This window comes from Taudactylus pleione, unplaced genomic scaffold, assembly GCF_031769625.1.
Source record: "Taudactylus pleione unplaced genomic scaffold, aTauple2 ptg000393l, whole genome shotgun sequence".
Lineage (NCBI taxonomy): Eukaryota > Metazoa > Chordata > Amphibia > Anura > Myobatrachidae > Taudactylus > Taudactylus pleione.
The window spans coordinates 6,842,594-6,866,760 of record NW_028284794.1 but is presented as its reverse complement, the minus strand read 5'-3'; the positions used below and the strand labels follow the sequence as shown (position 1 = coordinate 6,866,760).

The 24,167-nt window shown below is 43.3% G+C and overlaps 1 protein-coding gene across 2 annotated transcripts in view; it reads right to left on the bottom strand.

Annotated features, from left to right (window-relative positions):
* LOC148507435 (galactose-3-O-sulfotransferase 4-like) overlaps nt 1-24,167 on the bottom strand; it is a 145,974-nt gene that overhangs the window by 17,477 nt on the left and 104,330 nt on the right. For both annotated transcript variants that reach the window (XM_088446033.1, XM_088446034.1), the window contains one exon: nt 1,603-1,858. In XM_088446033.1, coding sequence (XP_088302159.1) covers nt 1,603-1,858 — 256 coding nt within the window. The remainder of the gene's footprint in view (nt 1-1,602; nt 1,859-24,167) is intronic.

The window sequence follows — 24,167 nt, the reverse complement described above, 5'->3', positions numbered from 1 at the left end:
ATACTGTCTCAACATCAGTTGTAAGATGGAGGCACTGGTGGTCAAACACATGGCTAAACATATATAACATTGAGATTTTAAGTGATATCATATTTCTGCATCAAAAGGGCACATTGGCAGATGAAAATCTATGGCAATTTGTCGAGGTCTACGGTGATAATGTCATGTCATGAAATCTGGTTTGGGTTTGGTACACTGCCTTTGATAATGGCAGGATAGATGTTTATGATGAGCAGCAATCTGGCCGACCAATCACATCCACCACAGATGACATTTCTGCCACACTGAAGGTATGATTCAGGAGGACAGATGCATTTGAGTTAGTGATATTGTTGAAAAACATCTCAGTGGGTACTGTGCACATCATTCATGAGCAACTGGGGTACAGGAAAATGTGTTCATGCTGGGTACCGAAACAACTCACAGAAGTCCACAAAACCAATTGGATGGGATTGTCTCTGGTCACCTTGATGTGGTACCATGAGTAGTGTGTGCAGTTCCTGCAGCATATTGTTACAGGCAATGAAACGTGGGTGCATCATGTGACACCGGAGATGAAGCAGGCATCCATGACATGGGAACAAGCATTGTCCTCACCTTCAAAGAAATTCAAAATTACTCCTAGAAGATCATGGTGACTGTTTTGGGACAACAAGGACATGCTTCTTGTTGATTTCCCCACCAAGGGAGATACTGTGAATGCTGCAGGTCATTGTGACACATTGAACCAATTGTGGAGGGCAATTCATCAAAAATGATCTGGGTTGTTACAAACAGGCATCATATTGCTGCACAATAATGCCAAGCCACACTAAGCCAACTGCACGAGTGAGTTGTTATGGTGGTACCATTAGGAGGTACTGGACCATCCTTGCACTTGACACTGATTTCTTTTATGCTGGGATAGATGCCTTGGTGTACTTCTCTGGAGTCTCACCTCAGCCGGTGTTGCGGGGCAGCAGGAATCACCAGGAAAATGGTGCGGCCACGATTTTTCCAGAGATTTCCACATTACAGAAGTAACTGGGCACGTAGGTGCTATTTTCCCTGAGACCTTACCATGCAGAGTAGACTCTTGCACAAAGCATGAGTGTACTGCAATGCCAGAAAGGAGGGGACCACATGGAGTCTGCTCATAGGCCCTTTACTTTCTTAAACCACCCTTGTGGTTAGGTATATGTAAACACACTTGTTCAATAATATTTAAAAGGAGCTGTCAAACACAATCTATAAAGATTGGGGCTGATTCTAAATTGGGATCAAAACAAAGAAAAGCAATTAACTTTGTATCTGGAACAAACCATGTTACAGTGCAAGGTGTGCAAATATTTATTTATTTTTTTATTTGTTTTTGCATGCAGGGTAAATACTGGCTGTTTTTGCATGTAGCCTGCTGATCTTAGACAGCTTTATGTCACACTGTCCCTCCATAATCTAAAATTTTCTGCACATGATAAATCTCTCTAACATGGTTTTTACAAGGTGAAAAGTTACTGCTTGGTTTGCTTTGCTCCCATCTCTGAATGATCCCCATTATGTTTAGCACAGTTTACAGTACATGCTGAAAAATAGTTATAGTAGAACACAAGACATTGGCATTACCTCTGGCAGGTTGAAGCGCATGTGGTGACATATTATGTCATACTTCTTCCTCATGGACAAATTGAACCCCTTTACCATGCGAGAGTGGAAGAGCAAGGGATAATTGAAATGACCTTCAAAAGGTAAAGCAAAAAGTAATCTGTTCCTGTCTCCATAACGGTTCAGTATGTTCAATACGGTGCTCGATGCTGTTTTATGTGTCTTTAGAAACACAATGTGTCTTTTAGCCTGGCATGTCCGAGAAGATGATGGAGGCCTGACAAAGGAGTACAGACATTTACATCTCATTACATAGTTCAGCACATAATAATTAAGACAAACATATGCATACATTAGCATGGCCCTAGCAGAAGTGTTAAGTTTTATTTGTTGTCATAATGGAACTAAAGAGCATGTTTTTGAATTTTTAACCCTAATCAATGCAAAATTATCTGTTATCTCAATAAAAAAACACTTTTAGAAAACTTAAATTTAAAACAATAACAGACAATAATTGAATACATATAGCACCAAAATAAACTCTGGGCAAAGCATTTATTGGTTAAAATATACCAGTGTATGATAAAAGTGTTTTTCCTTCAGTTAACCACTTAACTGACAAATTTTTTTTTAAAAACCGCTCAGAAATTGTCGGGTTTCTTTATGACTGAATTAGGCCAAGAACATTTTTTAAGACTTATCCAACACAATTTTCTTAATTTTTTTTAAAACAACACTGTATACCATAAAAATTGCAATTTTGTCCGATGTGTTCAACTATCTATAGAAACCATTTATTGAGGCCACAGCCACTGATGTTTCCTTAACATTGGTTCACAAACTATCTATGTTCTCACACCCCTGCTTGACCCCTCCATACCCCGCCCCTGGACCCCTCCGCACCCACCACAGACGCCATATCTGATACGACCATGCCAGGCAAGTGGTTAATTAGTGCAACTAAAATGCAATAGCTTTATAATGAAGATCAAAGGACATTGAGAGCAAGTCTGATAAGAAAAGATAACTCAAAATCCAGTCAGGAAATGGTTATAAGAAAGTTTCAAAGACTTTTAGTGTGGCTCAAACTAATTTTGTGTATAAGGCTGCCCTTAAGGGCCAGCTTAAGGCTTGTGGGGGACTGGGGCAACTCAGTTGTGGGGCCCCCTCCAATAAGGCCACAGTGCCCCCTCAGTGGCCCCCTCACAGAACCCTTCTATCTTTCAGACCAGTGTTTCTCCAGCACACCAGTGTTTCCCCAGTTCCCTGCCATCAGACTTACTGTACCTTCTATGTTTTCTATCTGCCTGTCACAGCTCCTCTGCTGCATGCTCTCGATTAAGCAAAGGAAACTATTCCACCAGCCACCACCGACTGAGTAGCTCCCTGGACTGTCCCCATACAGGAACCTGCCTGCACCCTGCATCAATCATGCAGTAGTGCAGGCAGTGATACACCTAGTCCCCCATCACCAGGCCTGTGTGTGGGGGCCCTCCTGTGTGTGGGAGTCCCAGGGTGACCAGCCATGTCCCTCAATAATCCAACCCTGATGCACTCTATAACTGTGCATTTATGCAATAAGAGCACTTGTTAGCAATTGTTAGGGGGGTGGGCAGTAGGAAGCAATTCTTAAGACTACCATGGTAGAGATAATAAAACCTGTCATTGGGACAATAGCATGGACATGTATCAAATCCTTACTTTATGGCAGAGTGGCAAGAAAAGCATTGTGAATGGAAACTCTCATTGTATGAAAAGAGAGAAAGTGGTACAATCAATGGTACTAGTGGGATGAAACAGCAGAGAGAAAAGCCATTAATACGTACATAAAATAAATATAAAAAGGATATTGCTTCCCTTAAATTAGAGTTTCCCAACTCCACCATTACAGTTCAGGTGTTAGGAATATCCATATTTGAATCTGGATGTTTAAATCAATATGACTAAGGTATTAAGTAAGTCACCTGTGCTCAAGCATGGAAATCCTTAAAATATGGACAGTAAATGTAGAGTTAAAGAATCTCTGCCTTAAATGTTTAAGGGAAGCAATATAATTTTTAGATTTATCTTATGTCTTTCCTTATGGTTATTCTTTCTGCTGTTTCATCCCACTTGTGCCACCAATTTTACCATTTTCACTGTTTCCATAACCCTCTGGTACTAAGGTAGAACAGGATACAATCAGTCAACTTGTGCCTGAAGCTCCCGAAGCTCTCCATTTGTTTTCTCATTGTATCTTGTCCACAGTTTTCCAGAATGTGGAAGCACCCTCATATCTATGGTGTCGTGAAACTGAGTAACTCTGTGTGTCATCCTACCATGAAGCATGGTGACAAGACCGCAATGCTATGGGAAGACTTCTCTGCTTCAGGGAATAGACAACTTGTTTAAATAGATAACAATATGTATGGATTAAGAACTGGACAGCTTTCAAAGTAAATCCTTCCCCAGCCTGCAAGAGAATCAGGACATGTAATGGAGTTATAAATTGCAGCAGGAAAATTACCCCAAAAAGAACAGTGAAATAAATTGCTTGCAGGCTCACAAAACTGCTCATGCAGCCTGCGATGTATGCTTGGTAAGCGAAAAATGGGTAGGTGCGGCTGCAAAAGGATTTACATGTGATTCAGAATAATGACCATAGTGTCACTATGGACTCATTGGGGAGCAAAATGTTTTATTGGTATGGATAGATCCGTAGCAGGGTGATATTGATGACCCTAATTGACAGTGATCTGTGTTAGTGCAACTCATAACTCTGAAGAAGCCAATAGTGCTTTAAAGCTGGAAGAACTTTAGGTGTTACATGTGACATTTTGGCTCAGTTATATCCATTATGAGCACGGCTCCCCCCCCCAACCCCTCTGAGTGACCTGGAGAATAAAGTTAGCTAACAATACATATAATCTTCCATCTAAGAGGACTTACCATTTCTCCTTTATCTAAATGGCACCTTTCCAAACGACACTGCAGATTATGATATATATAGAGAAGTTGTTTTGGTAAGCAAAACCAGCTTAATTGGAACCCTGTCATCTGGATATCAACAGCACTTTAGCCAATGTACCTCACTGCATAACCTTGGGATCTGTATATAGTTGGTAGACAGAGCAGGTTGAATGTCTTATAAATCTCTCTGCTACAGTAAGTTGTGATCTGATATTAGCTCATTTATTGCATAGTGTTGGATCAGCACAGGACTTTGCTTTGCCCAATACAGAGAAGCAAGGGATCCTCTTGTTTTCCCTGTTTATATTAGGAATAGACTTTGTTAATATGCAACTGTTTATACTAATCTTGCTCAAGTGTCTCTGAGGGATAATTTTACTAACATGGCCGAATCCAAAGTTAAAATGCACCAGTAAATAGAAATAGCAAATAATTCACCATCATCTAAATGTGACTGTACTTTCCATAGACAGAAATACAACATGGGAATTTACCATGAATCGTGATTATAATCACATATGTAATTTAATATAACTCAGTAAAAAGTTTTAAATAGACCCCCCTCCTGAGCAACGTGTCTTATGGAAACATACATAGATCAGTGTGATCCATGTATGTTTCAGCCTCTAATGTAAAATGAATTCAAAAAATGGCGTGGGGATCCCCCTTAAAAGGATAACCAGCCCCGGGCTCCGGGAGGCAGTCCTGGTTCTAAAACTACAGGGGATAAAATGTGTAGGGATCTCTTGTATGTTATCAGCCAGCACAAATTTTGGATTTCTACTGGAGAAGGGGGCTGACCACAGGGGACAAGGTGAGTATAGTATGTGTGTGTTTGGGTGTAATAAATTTATACTTTCTATTATGTGTGTGTACTGTTATCTTATTACTATTTTTTTACAGTGGGGGTACCAGTTATCTGCTGGAAGTTGTAGTCCCACAAGTGCCAAAGGACAGGCATGCTGGCACCTGTAGTCCCACTATAAAAAAAGTAGTATATATCTATTATTATTACCCCTGCACCAACCAGCCAGGGGTACAGGAAGAGCTTCAGCCAAGGCCTGGGGTGCTCAGGAGAGGGGATAACCCTTTTTTGGGGGTCTAATTTGGGGTGTTAATGCTTTGGCCAGGGGACCCAGTTATAGGGGCCCCTGGCTGTGGCATTTCACTCCAGCTAGTTTGAGCATGGTGCTGGTTTTAAAAATACGGGGAACCCCACGCAATTTTTTCCCCATGTTTTTAAAACCAGCACCAGCTCACAGAGCCCAGTTCTGGATCACAAAATATGGGGGACCACTACACATTTGTACCCCGTATTTTAAAAACCAGGACTTGCTCATGGAGCCTGGGGCTTCTTATGCTTTTGGGGAGGAACCCCATGCCATTTTTTTTCTTAATTTAACAATTTTTTTACACACAAGCAGCCTGCACATGTCTCACTGATATGTGCAAACTGTTTTGAAGTGTTGGCCTTGAAGAGCACGGGTAGGAAACATGGGTAGGAACAATCACATACATCATCGGAAAACACAATCCCGTCAAACATAGGAGCTTTGTAAATTTCCAAATTTCTTTAAAAAAAATGTGTATGATTGATTCTATCCATGTTTAAACTCAGGCAATCTCGGACCAGACATGATTCTTAGTAAATTTATCCCTGATACTCATATAAGCAATACTGATTTTTCTATCCTTTTTCAACCAGTGAGGCTATGTCTAATTAGTTTACACATGGATTCCTCCAAAGAATATGACTAAAGCTAGCTACACACTAGAGCAATTCTTTGATAGAACTGACAAATGGCACAATTTTTGTACCAGTAAAAAGTCCCGATATATCGGTGGTACATACTGTACTATACAATTTGTCTTATAAAGCTGCCGATTTTTCAATAATTTGCATATGTCTGCCCAAAAGGATGATGAAGTAAACAGACAAAGATCAAAGGAAATATGAACTTATCAAAAATGCCCTCACACTAACTAATATTGGGGTCTTTTCGGCAAAATATTATGGCAAGTTTGAACAGTCGGATACTTGAGACCAAGCTGTTTGGAGTCATTTTATTGGCATTTGGCCACAACCATCATTCCTACATACTAAAGAGAAATTGGCCCAATATCCCAATTATTGGCTAATCAGCCCAATAATAGTATAGTGTGAACCTTTCTTAAGAAAGATAGTTCCTAACAAGGTTCTTTTACAGTATACTGTATATATTAGAGATGTGCACTGACCCCCATGTTTTGGTTTTGGATCTGGATTAACTTTCCTGTTTAGGTTTTGCTTCTGCAAAACCACCCTCACTTGTTTTGGTTTTGAATCTGTATTTTTTTTTATTAGAAAAAACTTAATAACATTAATTTCCAGTCATTTTCAGTCAATTTTGACCACCTCACAGCTCACAATATTGTTTTCACTACTGTTCATCAATATAGGCCAAAGGCTGCAGCAACCTGGCAGGCTACAGTAAGCAAAAGAGCATCAGCACAAAGGCATTGCAGTTTAAAAAATATAGGACATCTATGAAACATTACCACACAGCAGTGGCGGATTGGATTGCAGTTTAAAAAACTGTAAAAATGTTAGTCAGCTTTGGCCTAAACAGTGCATAAAGTAAAGAAAAAAAGTCGCAGGATGGAATTGTCCTTCACAAATGGTCAGGTGCCTTCACAAATGTTGTCAGGATGTGGTTTAAATAATTCCACCACCAAGCGATAGCCTTTCTGGCTTTTTTTCACAAGCAAGAACTGCTGTCACTGGTGGCTGATTTATACAATCATTATCCGCATAATCAACATCCTCATTATTGTCAGATAGCAAATACATATCCCCCTCACTCTCCTGTTGCACTTTCTCTTCAATTTCTATTATTTCACCATATTTTACTAGCATAAATGTCATGGCTTCAGTGATCTGCTGGGTCAATGGATGACAGCTGTCATAATTGCGTCCTCTATCAAAGGATTGTTTTACAGTCAATTGTTTTTTTTAACTACTACTAGTAGTAGTCTACTTGGTCCCATTCTGTGAAGAAGATCCACCCCTAGCAGCAGCAGCAGCAGGCTTAGCACTCAAGGAATCTTCTGAGGAATACTGGATAGGGGAGGGCTCCGTTAACCTTATCAAATTGGATGCATGCATACTTCTGATCCTGATTGATGATATTGATGAAGAAGGTGTTAAAGGTGAAGATTGCAGGTGCTTGGATCTAGCAGAGAGAAGGAAGCTAGCTGACGCTGGATTGCTTATTGTTTCTTTTTAGCAAAAGTTTCTTTTTTTGCCAATAACATTTCATACACATTCTGCAAATTACATAACAGAGAGGAGGTTCCTAGATGGTTATTCCCTACCTCTACTTACTGTGGCTTTACAAGTGCTACAGATGGCAAGACAATTGTCGGGATAATTCCAAACATAAGAGGTGGATTTTTTTGTGTTAAGTGCAGGCATGACAATGGTCTTCTTCTTATCACAGGCAAGAACTGCTTCCACTGGTGCCTCACTTACACAAAGAACATCCTCATCATCAATATCCTCATAACACCTGCATCAACTGCACAAATATGCCCCTCATCCTGTTGCACTTCTACTGTAGCATTTTTAATGTCTAGATGAGCAACTTTTTGACTTGGGCTGCTCATCCCCACATTTTCCATGAGTTCACAAAGGTCAGGCTTACACATAGCACTCGTGGACACACTTAGACTCTCCTTACGGATTTGTGACATTTCTGAATACACAGTTTGTTCGACTTAGTGGTTATAGGCCCTCATTCAGAGCCGTACGCTCTGAGCAGAGCGCACGCTCTGAATGAGGGCCGGCCTCCATGAAAAAGGAGCATCCTCCTGGATGCTCGTATAGCTGTGGGTGACCACCCACAGGCTATACGAGCGTGCAGTTTGATGGCCGCGATGGTCTTGACCATCGCGACCATCAAAACTGCGAGCCGGAGCCTGCGGTTGAGGTTTTCAACCGCAAGCTCCGGAGTGATTTTGGCTCTGTCAGAGCCAAAATCACTCCCACTGACATCACTAGTGATGTCAGTGGGCCGGCTTTTGACGGGAGGCGTTCCCGTGGGAACGCCCCCGTCAGGGAGGCATGCCCCCAGCACGCCTACCAAAGGGGGCGTGCTGTCAATCAACATTGACAGCACGCCCCCTTTGATCGGACACAACGAGCGAAGGAATTTCCTTCGCTCATCGTGTCTGGCGCATGCGCACGACGGAGCTCCCTCCGTCGTGCGCATGCTCAGTCCAGAACATCGACCCATTTGCAAGCGGACAGCCGCTCGCGAGCGGGTCTGAATCAGGCCCATAGTTTTCTTTTGCACTGATTTTCCAATTTTCATTTTTTTTACAACTCTTCTACACTATGAGTGAGAAGATCTTGCAACGTCATCATGAGAGACAGAAGATGCTACACTGACAGCAGTTGCAGAACCACCACTCATAAAAAAAGCCAAGCCCTGAGCCTTTACTTGCCACTGTGTTTGGTGAATGGCATGTTGGCAATTTTATATTTTTCTGCAACAAACTTTCGCTTTATTAGAGTTGTTTTTTCTTTACCACTATAACATATTGATTTTTGGATTTCAGATGCCCTGATGCTTTAGTAGATGACATTGAAGGACTGGTATTGGGTTCATCATGATGACTGGTGGCAGTGTTAGTATTTGCTTGCTGGTTCTGCTCTTCTCTCAAATTATCATTATACATATTATTGAGTTATCAAAGAATGCACAGATGTAGTACAACTACAAACAACAATAGAATAAATTATTTATTTTCCACTTTTTTAAATGTGCAGCTCAGCTGACACTGTGTGCATTCACAGAGCTTATATGTATGTGAACAAAACACACTGGGGACAGCGCACAGATGTAGTACAAACAATAGAAGAAATTATTTATTTTCAACTTTTTTAAATGCGCAGTTCAGCTGACACTGCGTACAGTCACGGTGCTTATTTGTATGTGAACAAAACGCACTTGGGGAAAGTGCACACAGGTAGTATAAAAAAATAACTTATTATTTTTTTACTTTTTCCACAAATGGCAACTGTGGAGTCACACTGTATATCACGGTGGGGTATGGACTATGGAGTCACAGTTCAGCACTACTATAATAATTCCTGCATGATAAATATTATGAACAATGATTTGCTGTCTGCCTGTATTGTAAATCTAGCTTGGTCAATTTTAACACTACAGTCAGTGTTTAATACTAAGGGGACTGGACTGGACACAGCACAACAGTAGCCACTGGAGGTGGAGAGCCTGGACTCAGCAGCCACTGGATACAGGGAGTGGATGGACACAGCAGCAACTTCTAGACACAGGGAAAGGAGTGCACACAGCATAGCAGCAGCCACTGAAGGTGGAGATGATGGCAACAGCAGACACTGGACACAGGGAGTAGATGAACAAAGCACAGCAGCAGCCTCTGGAGGTGGAGAAACGGGACACAGCATCCACTGGACACAGGGACCGGAGTGTGCACAGCACAGCAGCAGCCACAGGAGTTGGAGAAGATGGACACAGCACAGCAGCCACTGGACATATCAGCCTAGATTGGAGACAGTATGAATTGTGTCCGAATCACCATAGGAGGGTCTTATACTGAATCCAAAACTCACGAGCATCCAACTCAGGATGATGACATTTCACCTGAATTTGAAATCTGAGCAAGACAGGAACTCCCGTGCTGCCGATTGGAATTACTAGAATCAGGGAAGTTCAGGAGATCTCGCATATCTCTACTATATATATATATATATATATATATTATAATAGCACTTATCTCTGGAGAGATTCAATTTGTACCCAGTCCCTATGTTGGTTTGTTTGGACTGCATGATGACCACGGACACAGCATCATCAGCGGAGGACCCTTTGGGGTGCAGAGGTATATCGATTCAGAAGGGGGAAGTATATAGCTTCACAGATGCGGAACGTCTCCGCTTTAAAGAACATTTATCCTTTTCCGACAATTGGCAGGTACAATCCGGACTTTTGCAAAAAATGGATTGGCATTTTAAATAAATGCAGCCTAGATTTAATTATCCTCGTCATAGAGGAGGCTGGACGTGAACTGGGATTAATTAGAGAAAACATCACAACCTTTGAAGTGGAGCATAAACCAACTTTGCAACAGGATCAGGCAGAGGACTGGATGAAAAGATTGCATTCCCAATGCGAGAACTATTGGAGGGACCTGACCAAATATAAGAGAAATAAATACCAAATAGTGAAGGGGGACTACGACGACAACCGAGTCTATAAGTGGCTCATGGGAGGTGATGCGAGATCACAAACACAAAGATCTTTCAAATCCAGAATGGGTTGGCATCAATGCAGAGAAAACCGGACTTACAATAGAGCATAGTCCAACAGCGACAGCGAACTCAATCCAGTGGATTCTGAAGAACCCCAAGAGGAGCCTTCCACTTCCAAAACCGCTCGGGATAATATCAAGGCGTCAAAAAACAGAGGGCGCCCACCCGTAGGGGGGGTCAGAACAAGAGGCGCAGCAGGAGTAACCACGAAAAAGAAGACTTAGTCTTCAGTTTGTTGTCTCGACAATTAACCCCCGATGAATTACGTGTTTTGAATAGAGGCCTCTCATTCATCCCCACTAGTCACCATGATGATTTATCATGGAAGATAGCCCTCCACCATTTTTCACGCAAATTGCGTCTTCAGGAATTCTTCGAAATCAAGCCACAACCACCTTCAACTGACCCCCATGTAGATTTTATTAATAGCCATTCGAGATCTACTTTCGACCCGCAGTCCATCAACTCCTCTATTAAGACTTTTACTCGTCTTTTGGACGAATTGGTTACAAGATACACCAACGCTTCCACGGTGAGACACCACAACCTCTCCAAGGCAGAGTGGCAAGCTTTAAAAGATCTAAGCAAATATAGAGATATTATTATCCGCCCCGCTGACAAGGGGGGCAGTATAGTAATTCAAGACCTCGCCGATTACAAGGATGAGATATATCATCTACTAGCCATAGTAGACACTTACAGACCTCTTAACGGTGACCCTACGGCGTACAAACATGAACTTGATCTTGTTTTATCCCAGGCTAGAGACAACGGCCAGATATCAGAACGTTTGATGAAATCACTACTGAAGGAGTTTCCAGTTATTCCAGTTATGTTTACAGTACCTAAGATCCACAAACGGATCGAGAAACCACCAGGCCGTCCGATTATCTCGGCCCGGGATTCCTTGTACCAGCCAGTATCCGAATTTTTAGACAGTATTATTCAACCATATTTGCTGAAACAACCAACTTTTTTGAAAGACACCTCTAGTTTCCTCAGCCGTTTGGACCATGTGGGCACGTTACCAGAAAATATATTGATTTGTGTTATGGACGTATGCAGTTTATATACGTCTATTCCCCACAGAGAAGGGTTGGAGGCCATGAAAGATTTTCTACATTCCAAGAGGATTTGAAACATCGATCACGACTTATTTATGAAATTATTAGAATTAACACTCACAAGGAACTATTTTCTTTTTGATGGATGCTTCTTTCTCCAACGGACCGGATGCGCTATGGGGAGCAATGTTGCCCCCTCATATGCTAACATTTACATGTTCAAGGAAGAACAACTCATGTTTTACAATGACACCACAACATCTGAGCACATCCTCATGTTCACGCGTTATATTGACGACCTCTTCATGCTGTGGTCCGGGGGCGAGAGGAGGTTTCTAGAGCTTATGTCTACCATCAATTCAAGGAATTCACCAATTAGGCTTACCTATCAGTTTAGCCCTTATTCACTAAACTATCTGGATGTGCAAGTTTTAATAGTCAATGGTCAGATCAGCACAGGGGTCTATACCAAGCCGACAGATAAGAACACCTTACTTCAAGCCAATAGTCATCACCCACCGGCACTTAAGAGGGTCCTTCCCAAATCACAGATGATTAGGGTGGCTAGAATCACCAGCAATCCTAAGGAAGTAGAAACCAGCCTTGATTCGATCGTTAAAATTTTTTTACAGAGGGGCTATGATCCAACTTTGTTGCACAAACAGAAATTGGAGGTTCTCGGTATGTCGAGGAGCTCTTTATTTGTACCTAAAGTTAGGAATCCAGAGGGAGTCATTCCTTGGAAAAGCAAATTCGGCACCTCTAGTGCAGTTATCCAGCGGGCCACCCGGGCACTATGGTCTATCGTCTCAACAGACATATCTCTTTCCACCTTCAGAAACAAAAGACCACTCACTTGCTTTACCAGGGGCCGCAATATTAAGGACATGGTGGTCAATAGCAACATCACAGGTTTCTCTAAGAATGATGGCTCTACAGGCTCCTTTCTCTCTAGAAAACCGGGTTGCTATAAATGTTTGAAGTGTACAACATGCCAACATATGGATATGGGCCAAACATTTATTCATCCACAATCCGACCGGTTACATCATATTAGACATGTACTATCCTGTACATCGTCATTCATTATATATGTTATTTCCTGTCCTTGCAAGCTCCTTTACGTAGGAAAAACAACCCGTACAATGAGAGAGAGGATGGCATTGCATCGGTCTGCCATTAAGTTGGCTATTTCAGGTAAAAGTTCCAAACAGCCGGTGGCACGACATTTTTCTGAAAAGAAGCATGTCTTAACAGATCTTAGACACATGGCCATTGATCATGTTCCAAGGTCCATAAGAGGAGGCGATAGAGCTGCTCGGCTACTCCAGGTTGAAGCCAAATGGATTTTACTCTTAATACCATGAACCCGGCAGGACTTAATGAGAAAATCAATTGGAGTGTTTTCCATTAACGTTTCTATTTGTTAGAATAATTACCCATTACAGGGTCCAATATCATTTCATTATTGAAGGCTTTAGAGGGCTTCCCTGTAGGGGTGGCTCCCCCCAGGTTCAGTACTGTCAAACCATATTCACCATGTGTCTCAAACAACTTTGTTCCCTAGAGACTTTAACTGAGATAGTGTGTGCTCTAAGGTCCTTGCTACCAGTGGTATCACTCTTTTACATTACCCGTTTCTGTATTACATGATTTATGTATTTGAATGTATTTTCATTTGTTTCCCTATTTTCTGTTTGTACTTGTATACGTCAATCTCTGCTGCCATTAGGTCAATCTTTAGCAGAATTTGCTTTAAAATCTTGTATATTGGACACAAATTATGAGTACACTAGTCCGTGGCTATTTTGTATGCACAATTATCAATGTGTGGTGGTTTGTTTCTATTTGAATTTTTTTCTTTTGTCACTGTCTCCTTTCAGGTGGACAAGCAGTGTCTGAGCGTGGGCTTCGGGGTTGCCTTGGTGACCATCGACTCCTAGCGCGATGACGTCTTCTATGCGGGACTCCGGCAGCGTCACGTGGGGCCCCGGGCGGCGTCCGGTCACATCGTTAGGCGGGTTTCTCCGGGTATAAGGTAAGTGTCAGAAATGAGCAACAGAAATGTTGCTCTTTTTCTCTCTATTCACCTTGACAAAGGGGCATGCAGCTCTGAAACGTCAGTCATTCATGTGTGAGGAACACATTAAATGATTCTTTAAATCTCCAAGTGCCGCAGTGTGTGCTACTTTATATAAAAATATATATTAGGGGTGTGCACCGGCCACTTTTCGTGTTTTGTGTTTTGGTTTTGGATCTGGATCTTTCTTCGTGTTTTGGATCTGGATTGGTTTTGCCAAAACCACCCTTCCGTGTTTTGGGTTCTGGGTTTTGTGTTTTGGATCTGTATTTTTTTGAAAAAAAGCATGAAAACAGCTAAAAACACAGAATTTGTAGGTTTTTCTGCTCCTATGCTATTATTAACCCCAATAACCTTAATTTCCACTCATTTCCAGTCTATTCTGAACACCTCACACCTCACAATAGTGTTTTTATGTCCAAAAGGTTGCACCGAGGTAGCTGGATGACTATGCTAAGCGACACGAGTGGGCAGCACAAACACGTGACCCATCTAGGCGTGATACTGCAGTGGCAGACAGGATGGCAGTTTGAAAAACTAGGCCCCAAACTGTACATAATACAAAGAAAAAAAAGAGGTGCAAGATGGAATTGTCCTTGGGCCCTCCCACCCACCCTTATGTTGTATAAACAGGACATGCACACTTTAACAAACCAATCATTCAGCGCCAGGGTCTGCCACACAACTGTGGCTGAAATGATTGGTTCGTTTGGGCCCCCACCAAACAAGCTGGCAATTAATGTGTCCCTGCACAAACTGGCTCTACGGAGCCACCGATTCCTCACCCTCTTCAGTGTGTACATCCTCATCCTCACAAAGTATTAACTCGTCCCCACTTGAATCCACCACCACAGGTCCCTCTGTACGTTCTGGAGGCTGGTCTCCCTGGAAACTTGGTCCTGCCTGCCCTGCATCACCGCCAGCGGGTTGCTTAGGATACCTAAGTTTTTTCCTGGCAGCCCCAGTTGCGGGAGAAAATGAAGAAGGAGCTGTTGACGTGTCACGTTCCGCTTCAGCTGACAGTGTGTTCACCAGCAGGTCTTTGCACCTCTGCAGGCTTGTGTCGGCCGGAAAGAAAGACACCACATAGGCTTTAAACCTAGGATCGAGCACGGTGGCCAAAATGTAGTGGTCTGATTTCAACAGATTGACCACCCTGGAATCCTGGCATAGCGAATGAAGGGCTTCATCCACAAGTCCCACATGCCTAGTGGAATCACTCTGTCTTAGCTCCTCCTTCACTTTCTCCAGCTGCTTATGCAAAAGCCTGATGAGGCGAATGACCTGACTCAAGCTGGCAGTGTCTGAACTGACTTCACGTGTGGCAAGTTCGAAGGGCTGGAGAACCTTGCACAACACGGAAATCATTCTCCACTGCGCTTGAGTCAGGTGCATACCCCCTCCTTTGCCTATGTCATAGGTGGATGTATAGGCTTGAATGGCCTTTTGCTGCTCCTCCATCCTCTGAAGCATATAGAGGGTTGAGTTCCACCGCGTCACAACCTCTTGCTTCAGGTGATGGCGGGGCAGGTTCAAGAGTGTTTGCTGGTGCTCCAGTCTTCGGCACGCAGTCGCTGAATGGCGAAAGTGGCCTGAAATTTTTCGGGCCACCCAAAGCGTCTCCTGCACACCCCTGTCGCTTTTTAGAAAATTCTGCACCACCAAGTTTATTGTGTGAGCAAAACATGGGACATGCTGGAATTTGCCCAGATGTAATGCCCGCACAATATTGGTGGCGTTGTCAGATATCACAAATCCCCAGGAGAGTCTAAGTGGGGTAAGCCACTGGGCGATGATTTCCCTCAGTTTCTCTAAGAGGTTGTCGGCGGTGTGCTTCTTACTGAAACCGGTGATACACAGCGAAGCCTGCCTTGGAACGAGCTGGCGTTTCTGAGATGCTGCGGCTGGTGATGCTGCTGCTGTTGCTGCGTAAGGTGATACATCTACCCAGTGGGCTGTCACAGTCATATAGTCCTTAGTCTGCCCTGTTCCACTTGTCCACATGTCCGTGGTTAAGTGGACATTGGGTACAACGGCATTTTTCAGGACACTGAGGACACTTTTTCTGATGTTTCTGTACAGTCTCGGTATCGCCTGCCTAGTGAAGTGGAATCTAGACGGGATTTGGAACCGGGGACACACTACCTCCAGCAATTGTCTAAATCCCACTGCACTAATGGCGGATACCGGACGCACGTCTAACACCAACATAGCAGTCAAGGCCTCAGTTATACGTTTTGCTTCAGGATGACTGCTGTCATACTTCATCCTCCTCGCTAAGGACTGTAGGAGGGTCAATTGTTTAGTAAAAGTAGTGGTGTTCCTACTTCCTCTCTGGGATGATGAACGACTCCCAGCAGCAGCAACAGCAGCAGCGGCAGCAGGAGGCGTAGCAATGCAGGATCCTCCAGAGGAATCCCGGATTAGAGAGTCAGTCATGCCAGTGACATGGCCTGCAGGACTACTTCCGATCCTGACTAAGGAGGAAATTGATGAGGAGGGAGTTGACGGTGTGGTTTGCAGGCGCTTGGATACAACAGGACAATGGGATTTAGGTGTCCCTGGACTGCTTACGGTCTTAGCCAAAGTTTCTGAACTTGACAGTAACTTATTATGAATGCGCTGCAGGTGCCGTATAAGGGAGGATGTTCCTAGGTGGTTAACGTCCCTACCCCTACTTATTCCACCTTTACATAAGGTACATATGGCAAGACAGTTGTCCGGATTTGGATAGAAATATTGCCAGACCAAAGAGGTGGAATGTTTGGTCTTCTGCCCAGGCATGACCGTGATGGGCTTTTTCATCCCACGGACAACAACTGTCTCCCCCGGAGCCTGATTTAAACAAACCACATCACCATCAGAATCCTCCTCGCCAACTTCCTCCTCAGCGCCAGCTACACCAGTATCCTCATCCTGTTGTACTTCAACAGTGACATCTTCAATTTGCATATCAGCAAGTGGACTGTGGGTGCTCCTTTCAGCACTTGCAGAGGGCATGCAAATGGTGGATAGAGCCACCTCTTCCCGTCCAGTGCTGGGAAGGTCAGGCATCACAACCACCACCACACTTGGACTCTCCTTGGGGATTTGTGATATCTTCTTAGAAAGCACAGTTCTTCGCTGTGCTTTTGCCAGCTTAACTCTTTTGATTTTTTTAGTGGGAGGAGGGCTTCCATCGTCATGTGAAGCTGAACCACTAGTCATGAACATACTAGGGATCGACCTTAGCCGTTCCTTGCCACTCCGTGTCGTAAATGGCATATTGGCAAGTTTACGTTTCTCTTCAGCTGATTTAAATGTTTTTTTAAGGTCATTTTCCTGAACTTTATCATTTGGGATTGTATGTGCCCTCTATTATGACATTGGGCATCGGCCTTGGCAGACGACGTTGATGGCATGTTATCGTCTATGTCATGACTAGTGGCAGCAGCTTCAGCACTAGGAGGAAGTGGCTCTTGATCTTTCACTATTTTATTTTTATCGGAGAAAGTTTGGTCCTCCATTTATGTTATATCGATTTGATATATACGTGCGGCTAAACACAGAAAATATTTTTTTATTTTTGCTGGAGAGTAGTGCACTTTGTGGGTTACACCAGCCTTTCAGAAATGAGCAAGCCGGCTCTTTACTTATGGGACACAGGCGCACGCTTGGCGCTGCTCCTTTGTTGATGCACGTGCGGCTACTGCGCACACAATTCACAAACACAGAAAATATATATTTTTTTGGTTTGGACTGGAGTGTACTTTGGGGGTTACAGCACCCTTTAACGTTCAAGCCAGCCGGCCCTTTACTTATGACACAGGCGCACGCTTGGCACTACTTTGTTGATGCACGTGCGGCTACTGCGCACACAATTCACAAACACAGAAAATATATATTTTTTTGGTTTGGACTAGAGTGTACTTTGGGGTTTACAGCACCCTTTAACGGTCAAGCCAGCCGGCCCTTTACTTATGACACAGGCGCACGCTTGGCACTACTTTGTTGATGCACGTGCGTCTACTGCGCACACAATTTACAAACACAGAAAATAATTTTTTTTTTGGTTTGGACTGGAGTGTACTTTGGGGGTTACAGCACCCTTTAACGGTCAAGCCAGCCGGCCCTTTACTTATGACACAGGCGCACGCTTGGCAATACTTTGTTGATGCACTTGCGGCTACTGCGCTCACAATTCACAAACACAGAAAATATATATTTTTTTGGTTTGGACTGAAGTGTACTTTGGGGGTTACAGCACCCTTTAACGGTCAAGCCAGCCGGCCCTTTACTTATGACACAGGCGCACGCTTGGCACTACTTTGTTGATGCACGTGCGGCAACTGCACACACAATTCACAAACACAGAAAATATTTTTTTGGTTTGGTTTGGACTGGAGTGTACTTTGGGGTTACAGCACCCTTTAACGGTCAAGCCAGCCGGCCCTTTACTTATGACACAGGCGCACGCTTGGCACTACTTTGTTGATGCACGTGCGGCTACTGCGCACACAATTCACAAACACAGAAAAAAAATTTTTTTTTGGTTTGGACTGGAGTGTACTTTGGGGGTTACAGCACCCTTTAACGGTCAAGCCAGCCGGCCCTTTACTTATGACACAGGCGCACGCTTGGCACTACTTTGTTGATGCACGTGCGGCTACTGCGCACACAATTCACAAACACAGAAAATAATTTTTTTTTTGGTTTGGACTGGAGTGTACTTTGGGGGTTACAGCACCCTTTAATGGTCAAGCAAGCCGGCCCTTTACTTATGACACAGGCGCACTCTTGGCACTACTTTGTTGATGCACGTGCGGCTACTGCGCACACAATTCACAAACACAGAAAATAATTTTTTTTTTGGTTTGGACTGGAGTGTACTTTGGGGGTTACAGCACCCTTTAATGGTCAAGCCAGCTGGCCCTTTACTTATGACACAGGCACACGCTTGGCACTACTTTGTTGATGCACGTGCGGCTACTGCGCACACAATTCACAAACACAGAAAATATTTTTTTTTTTGGTTTGGACTGGAGTGTACTTTGGGGGTTACAGCACCCTTTAACGGTCAAGCAAGCCGGCCCTTTACTTATGACACAGGCGCACGCTTGGCACTACTTTGTTGATGCACGTGCGGCTACTGCGCACACAATTCACAAACACAGAAAATATTTTTTTTTTTGGTTTGGACTGGAGTGTACATTGGGGGTTACAGCACCCTTTAACTGTCAAGCCAGCCGGCCAATTACTTATGACACAGGCGCACTCTTGGCACTACTTTGTTGATGCATGTGCGGCTACTGCGCACACAATTCACAAACACAGAAAATAATTTTTTTTTTGGTTTGGACTGGAGTGTACTTTGGGGGTTACTGCACCCTTTAACGGTCAAGCCAGCCGGCCCTTTACTTATGACACAGGCGCACGCTTGGCACTACTTTGTTGATGCACGTGCGGCTACTGCGCACACAATTCACAAACACAGAAAATATTTTTTTTTTTGGTTTGGACTGGAGTGTACTTTGGGGGTTACAGCACCCTTTAACGGTCAAGCCAGCCGGCCCTTTACTTATGACACAGGCGCACGCTTGTCACTACTTTGTTGATGCACGTGCGGCTACTGCGCACACAATTCACAAACACAGAAAATAATTTTTTTTTTGGTTTGGACTGGAGTGTACTTTGGGGGTTACAGCACCCTTTAACGGTCAAGCCAGTCGGCCCTTTACTTATGACACAGGCGCACGCTTGGCACTACTTTGTTGATGCACGTGCGGCTACTGCGCACACAATTCACAAACACAGAAAATATATTATTTTTTTAGCACTTGGGGGGAGCACCCCTGCTGGACAGAGCACCCCCTGGACAACACTACAACAACCCTTTGGGACTGGGACACTGCACAGGACTTTGGAGTGGACACAGCCCCTATGGACAACTGACTGCACAACACAGTCCAGCCAGCCCCTATGGACTTTGAAGAAGTGGACACAGACCCTATGGACAACAGCAGCACAGCGCAGCACAGCACAGCACAACACTACACTGCACTACACTACACTACACTACACAGCCCAGCCAGCCCTAACTCCCACCCTCCCTCTTCACTGTCCACAGCCGAGTGAGAAAATGGCGCCGACATGGGTACCTTATATAGGATCCAAAACCCGCGAGACTCGGAAGGCGGGATGATGACGTTTTGCCTCGATTTCAGAACCGAGTCAGGCGGGAAAAGTCGAGCCTGACTCGGATCGGCCTCGGATCGGGGGGGCTCGTGGGGGTTTGGATTTCAGAAATCCGAACCCGCTCACCCCTAATATATATATATATGTATATATATATATATCTAACAGTTTTATTATATATGTATATATATATATATATATATATAACAGTTTTATTATATATTTATATATATATATATATATATATATATATATAAGTAAACACTGCATAAAAGTAATGAAAGTGGTATAGTACCAGGAAAATACTGCACCACTAATCTGAATAGTATTCACAATATATTCTGTGTTTGAAATATAGCAATGCCAGAATAATATTGTAATATACAAAAGAATAGTTACTGTCTAAACAATAACATTTATGAAATAGGAAAAGTAGACATGGAGGGAGAGGGGGAAAAAGGGGAGAGAGAGGAACAAAAAAAAATATATATAAATAACCATGACCATGGAGTGAGGACGCATCCATGAGAGCTCCGACATGCTTGAGCCCTAATCACCCTTCTCTCAGCATTTGAAAGCCTCTATTTGAGCCTCCCATCGCCTGTTTCCCTACATAACATACCTGCCTGAGGATGGGCAAATATTTCCCCTCACAGCCGACAAAGAAGTCCCCCCAGCCTTGTCAGGAGAAGGACAGGGTAAGGCAGGTGCAATCTGACTGAGCCAGGTTAAACCCCGTGAAAGCAAGTAGTCTAAACCTCTGATTAGCAAGCAGAAGAAATGCTAGCAAGCACCCTGCCCGAATGCACATAAAGATGGACTGCTCCGGATTTCCACCCACCCAGAGCCTGAATCTCTGACATTGGAAAACCGTAAGCGGCAGCAGACGTGGCAATCCCAATTCGGAACAAATAATTGCCATATACATGTGAGGGGAGACTGAGAGCTGCAATGCACCATTGCAAAAAAGCTGACCAAATTGGTATTTACTAACTGGAACCCCATCCAGATGCTGCAGGTTATCTTCAGGAGGAAACCCAATCACAGGTGCCAGACATTTCACACCCATAATCTCTTTTCCGAAAGGTTAATCTCCAATTTGTCTTGTCTCATTTATCCATGATGACATTTGATGTTTAATTTGGCTACAGAAATCCGAACCCGCTCACCCCTAATATATATATATATATATATATATATATATATATATTACACACACACATATATATGAGGATTTAACATATATATGTGTGCCTTTTTTCACGTGTCTACTTTTAGACTGCATCAGTAGTGTGTGATATGGCTAATGATTGTGGACAAATACTTGATGATGCGGCATGGGAGCTAGCACAAAATACTTTTGTGTCACTTACAGATGATGCCGCGGATAAAGTCTTATTTGATCATACAGAATTTGCCAAATTACCAGATGAATCCAGTGTTGATTTGTACCATAAACTGCTGAGGCTTAAGAAAAGACAAATTGACCTCACTTTGCATGGTCAATTTCTCTCTGATTACTATCGAAATAAAAAAATTCCCTGAGGTTTTAGAGTGAGTAATACCCCCACTATCGGGCGCAATAACTTGGCATTTTGCACCAAATGGTGTGGGTACTCAATAAATGCTCACTGGATTTAATTTTATTAGTTATCGAGGAGGTAGGGTCTGAGTTGCCAAAAGTGAGAGAGGAAATTAGACTGTTCAATAGTTGCCCCCTCACTACTTTGTCTGATGACAACACTGAGGGTTGGCTAGCGAAACTGCAGGACCAAATTAATAACTACCAAAGAGATCTGATCACGTTTAAATGTAAGAAGTTAGCAGCAGTCAATTCAGACTACACCAACCATCAAGTGTACCGGTGGCTGAGGGGAGATAATTTTGTAAGACGGCAAGCGGGAGGTTCTTATTATAGACCCCCTACTCAGTTTGAGACTTCGTCCTCCCAATCTAATTCAGAGAGTGAATCAAGTAGACCCCCTAGTGGATTTGCTTCCTCTTCTTTTTTAGGTAGAGCCAAGGGGACAAGCCCCAAAAGTGTTCCAGATATCCAAGCAGGCGGGGTGGTAAACAAAAAAGGGGATGCCCAAGGAGGTAGAGCCCATGTATAATCTCTCTAGTAGATCATTATCTCAGGCCGAAACCGAGGTACTTTCCCGTGGTCTCTCATGTTGTACCTACGGTACAACATAACAGATTTAATTGGTCTATTGACCATTTTAAGTTTGGGCGCAAATTACGTTTGCGTTAATACTTCTCTAACTCTAAGATATGGCGGTTTTCAATAAATTTAAGAATCCTAGTACATTCGATCCGCAGTCCAATAATGCTAGTATCAAAACCTATTTATGACTAGTAGAGCATGATATGTCTGGTTTTACTCCAAGTAGGAGTTATGATAATTTGACATCTCGACAGAGACAAGCTCTACAAGGATTAATACATGATGATACTATTGTAATATGCCAGGCTGACAAGGGTGGGGCAGTGGTCGTCCCGGACTGGCAAGCATATGATTGTGAGGTGTGCTGCCAGTTGGACGACACTCACACTTATGCCAAGGTGGCATCTAACCCCATGTTTGATACTAAATGCAAGGTTGATTTAGTAATTAGTAGGGCAGTACATAATATGTGGATTGATGAGGGGGTGGCAGCTTACTTAACAGTGCCACATCCGGTTTGCCCTATTATTTACTTATTACCCAAAATCCATAAGTCCCCGGTCGATCCACCTGGGTGCCCCATTATATCGGCCAGGGGCTCGGTGTTACAACCTCTTGTGATTTTTATTGATGGGTTTTTCCAACCACATGCGGTGAGAACCACTTTGAGTACTGGTAGTCATGTTGGACCACCGATTGAGTTCCTGTGTGAATTGATCGAATTGGTATTGGGCTCTAACCATTTTTACTATGGTGGCGACCACTATGTTCAGGTGTCTGGTACAGCGATGGGGTCCAATTTGGCCCCATCGTATGCCAACCTGTACATGCAACTGTATGAACAGAAGTGCATTTTGGCTCATTTTGGTACTAAGATTATATGCTATAAGCGTTACATCGACGATCTGTTCCTTGTTTGGAGCGGAACAGATGTTGAGTTTTGGGATATGGTTTCTGTCCTTAATGCATTGGATAGTCCGATACGCCTCACTGTGAGTTTAGATACATTTTCCGTTAATTTTCTTGATGTAACTATTACACATAATGGTGATGGTTTGAGTTCCACTTTATTCCGGAAATCTACTGATCGGAACACAATGCTTCATGCATCTAGCCATCATGCAAGTACACTTAAATAGCCTCTGCCAATATCACAGGTTATGCGTGTTCTACAGAAAAACACGGCTTGTGATGTGGCCAAAATACAACTAGCAGAGATGCACGCCAGATTTCTGGCAAGAGGGTACTCACCATCAGTAATTGATAGATGCCTGATAAAAGCACGATGGCGGCATTTTAGTATCACTACAAAGAAATCTGTGGACCACACAAGAATGATTTATCTGGTCACTTACGACTTGACAGCTACGTCTATCAACAAAGCCATCAAACGCCACTGGCCCGTTAAAAACCACTGACCCAGCTTTCAAAAATATTAGTAAACAACCACCTATGATGGCATATCGCCGTGGTCCAAATCTGCATCAATTACTGATGCGGCCTACGAACCAACCGAAGGAGCCACAACAACATTGGCTGTCAGTTCGTCGGCCTGATTGCTATAAATGCGCGAATTGTATCACCTGCCGGTCATTGACTACTGGGACTCATTTCCCTCATCCCCATAGTGGGAAGAGCATAGCTATTCATCATAGACCAAATTGCAACCTGGACTTTGTTGTGTATATTCTGATGTGTCCATGTGTGACAACAAGACTCTTTAGGGACCACATGGCTAACCATTGCTCTATGATTAGGGCTGCCCTACAATCCAAAGTCTCTGTTAAGCCAGTGGCCAAACATTTTGTGGCTTTG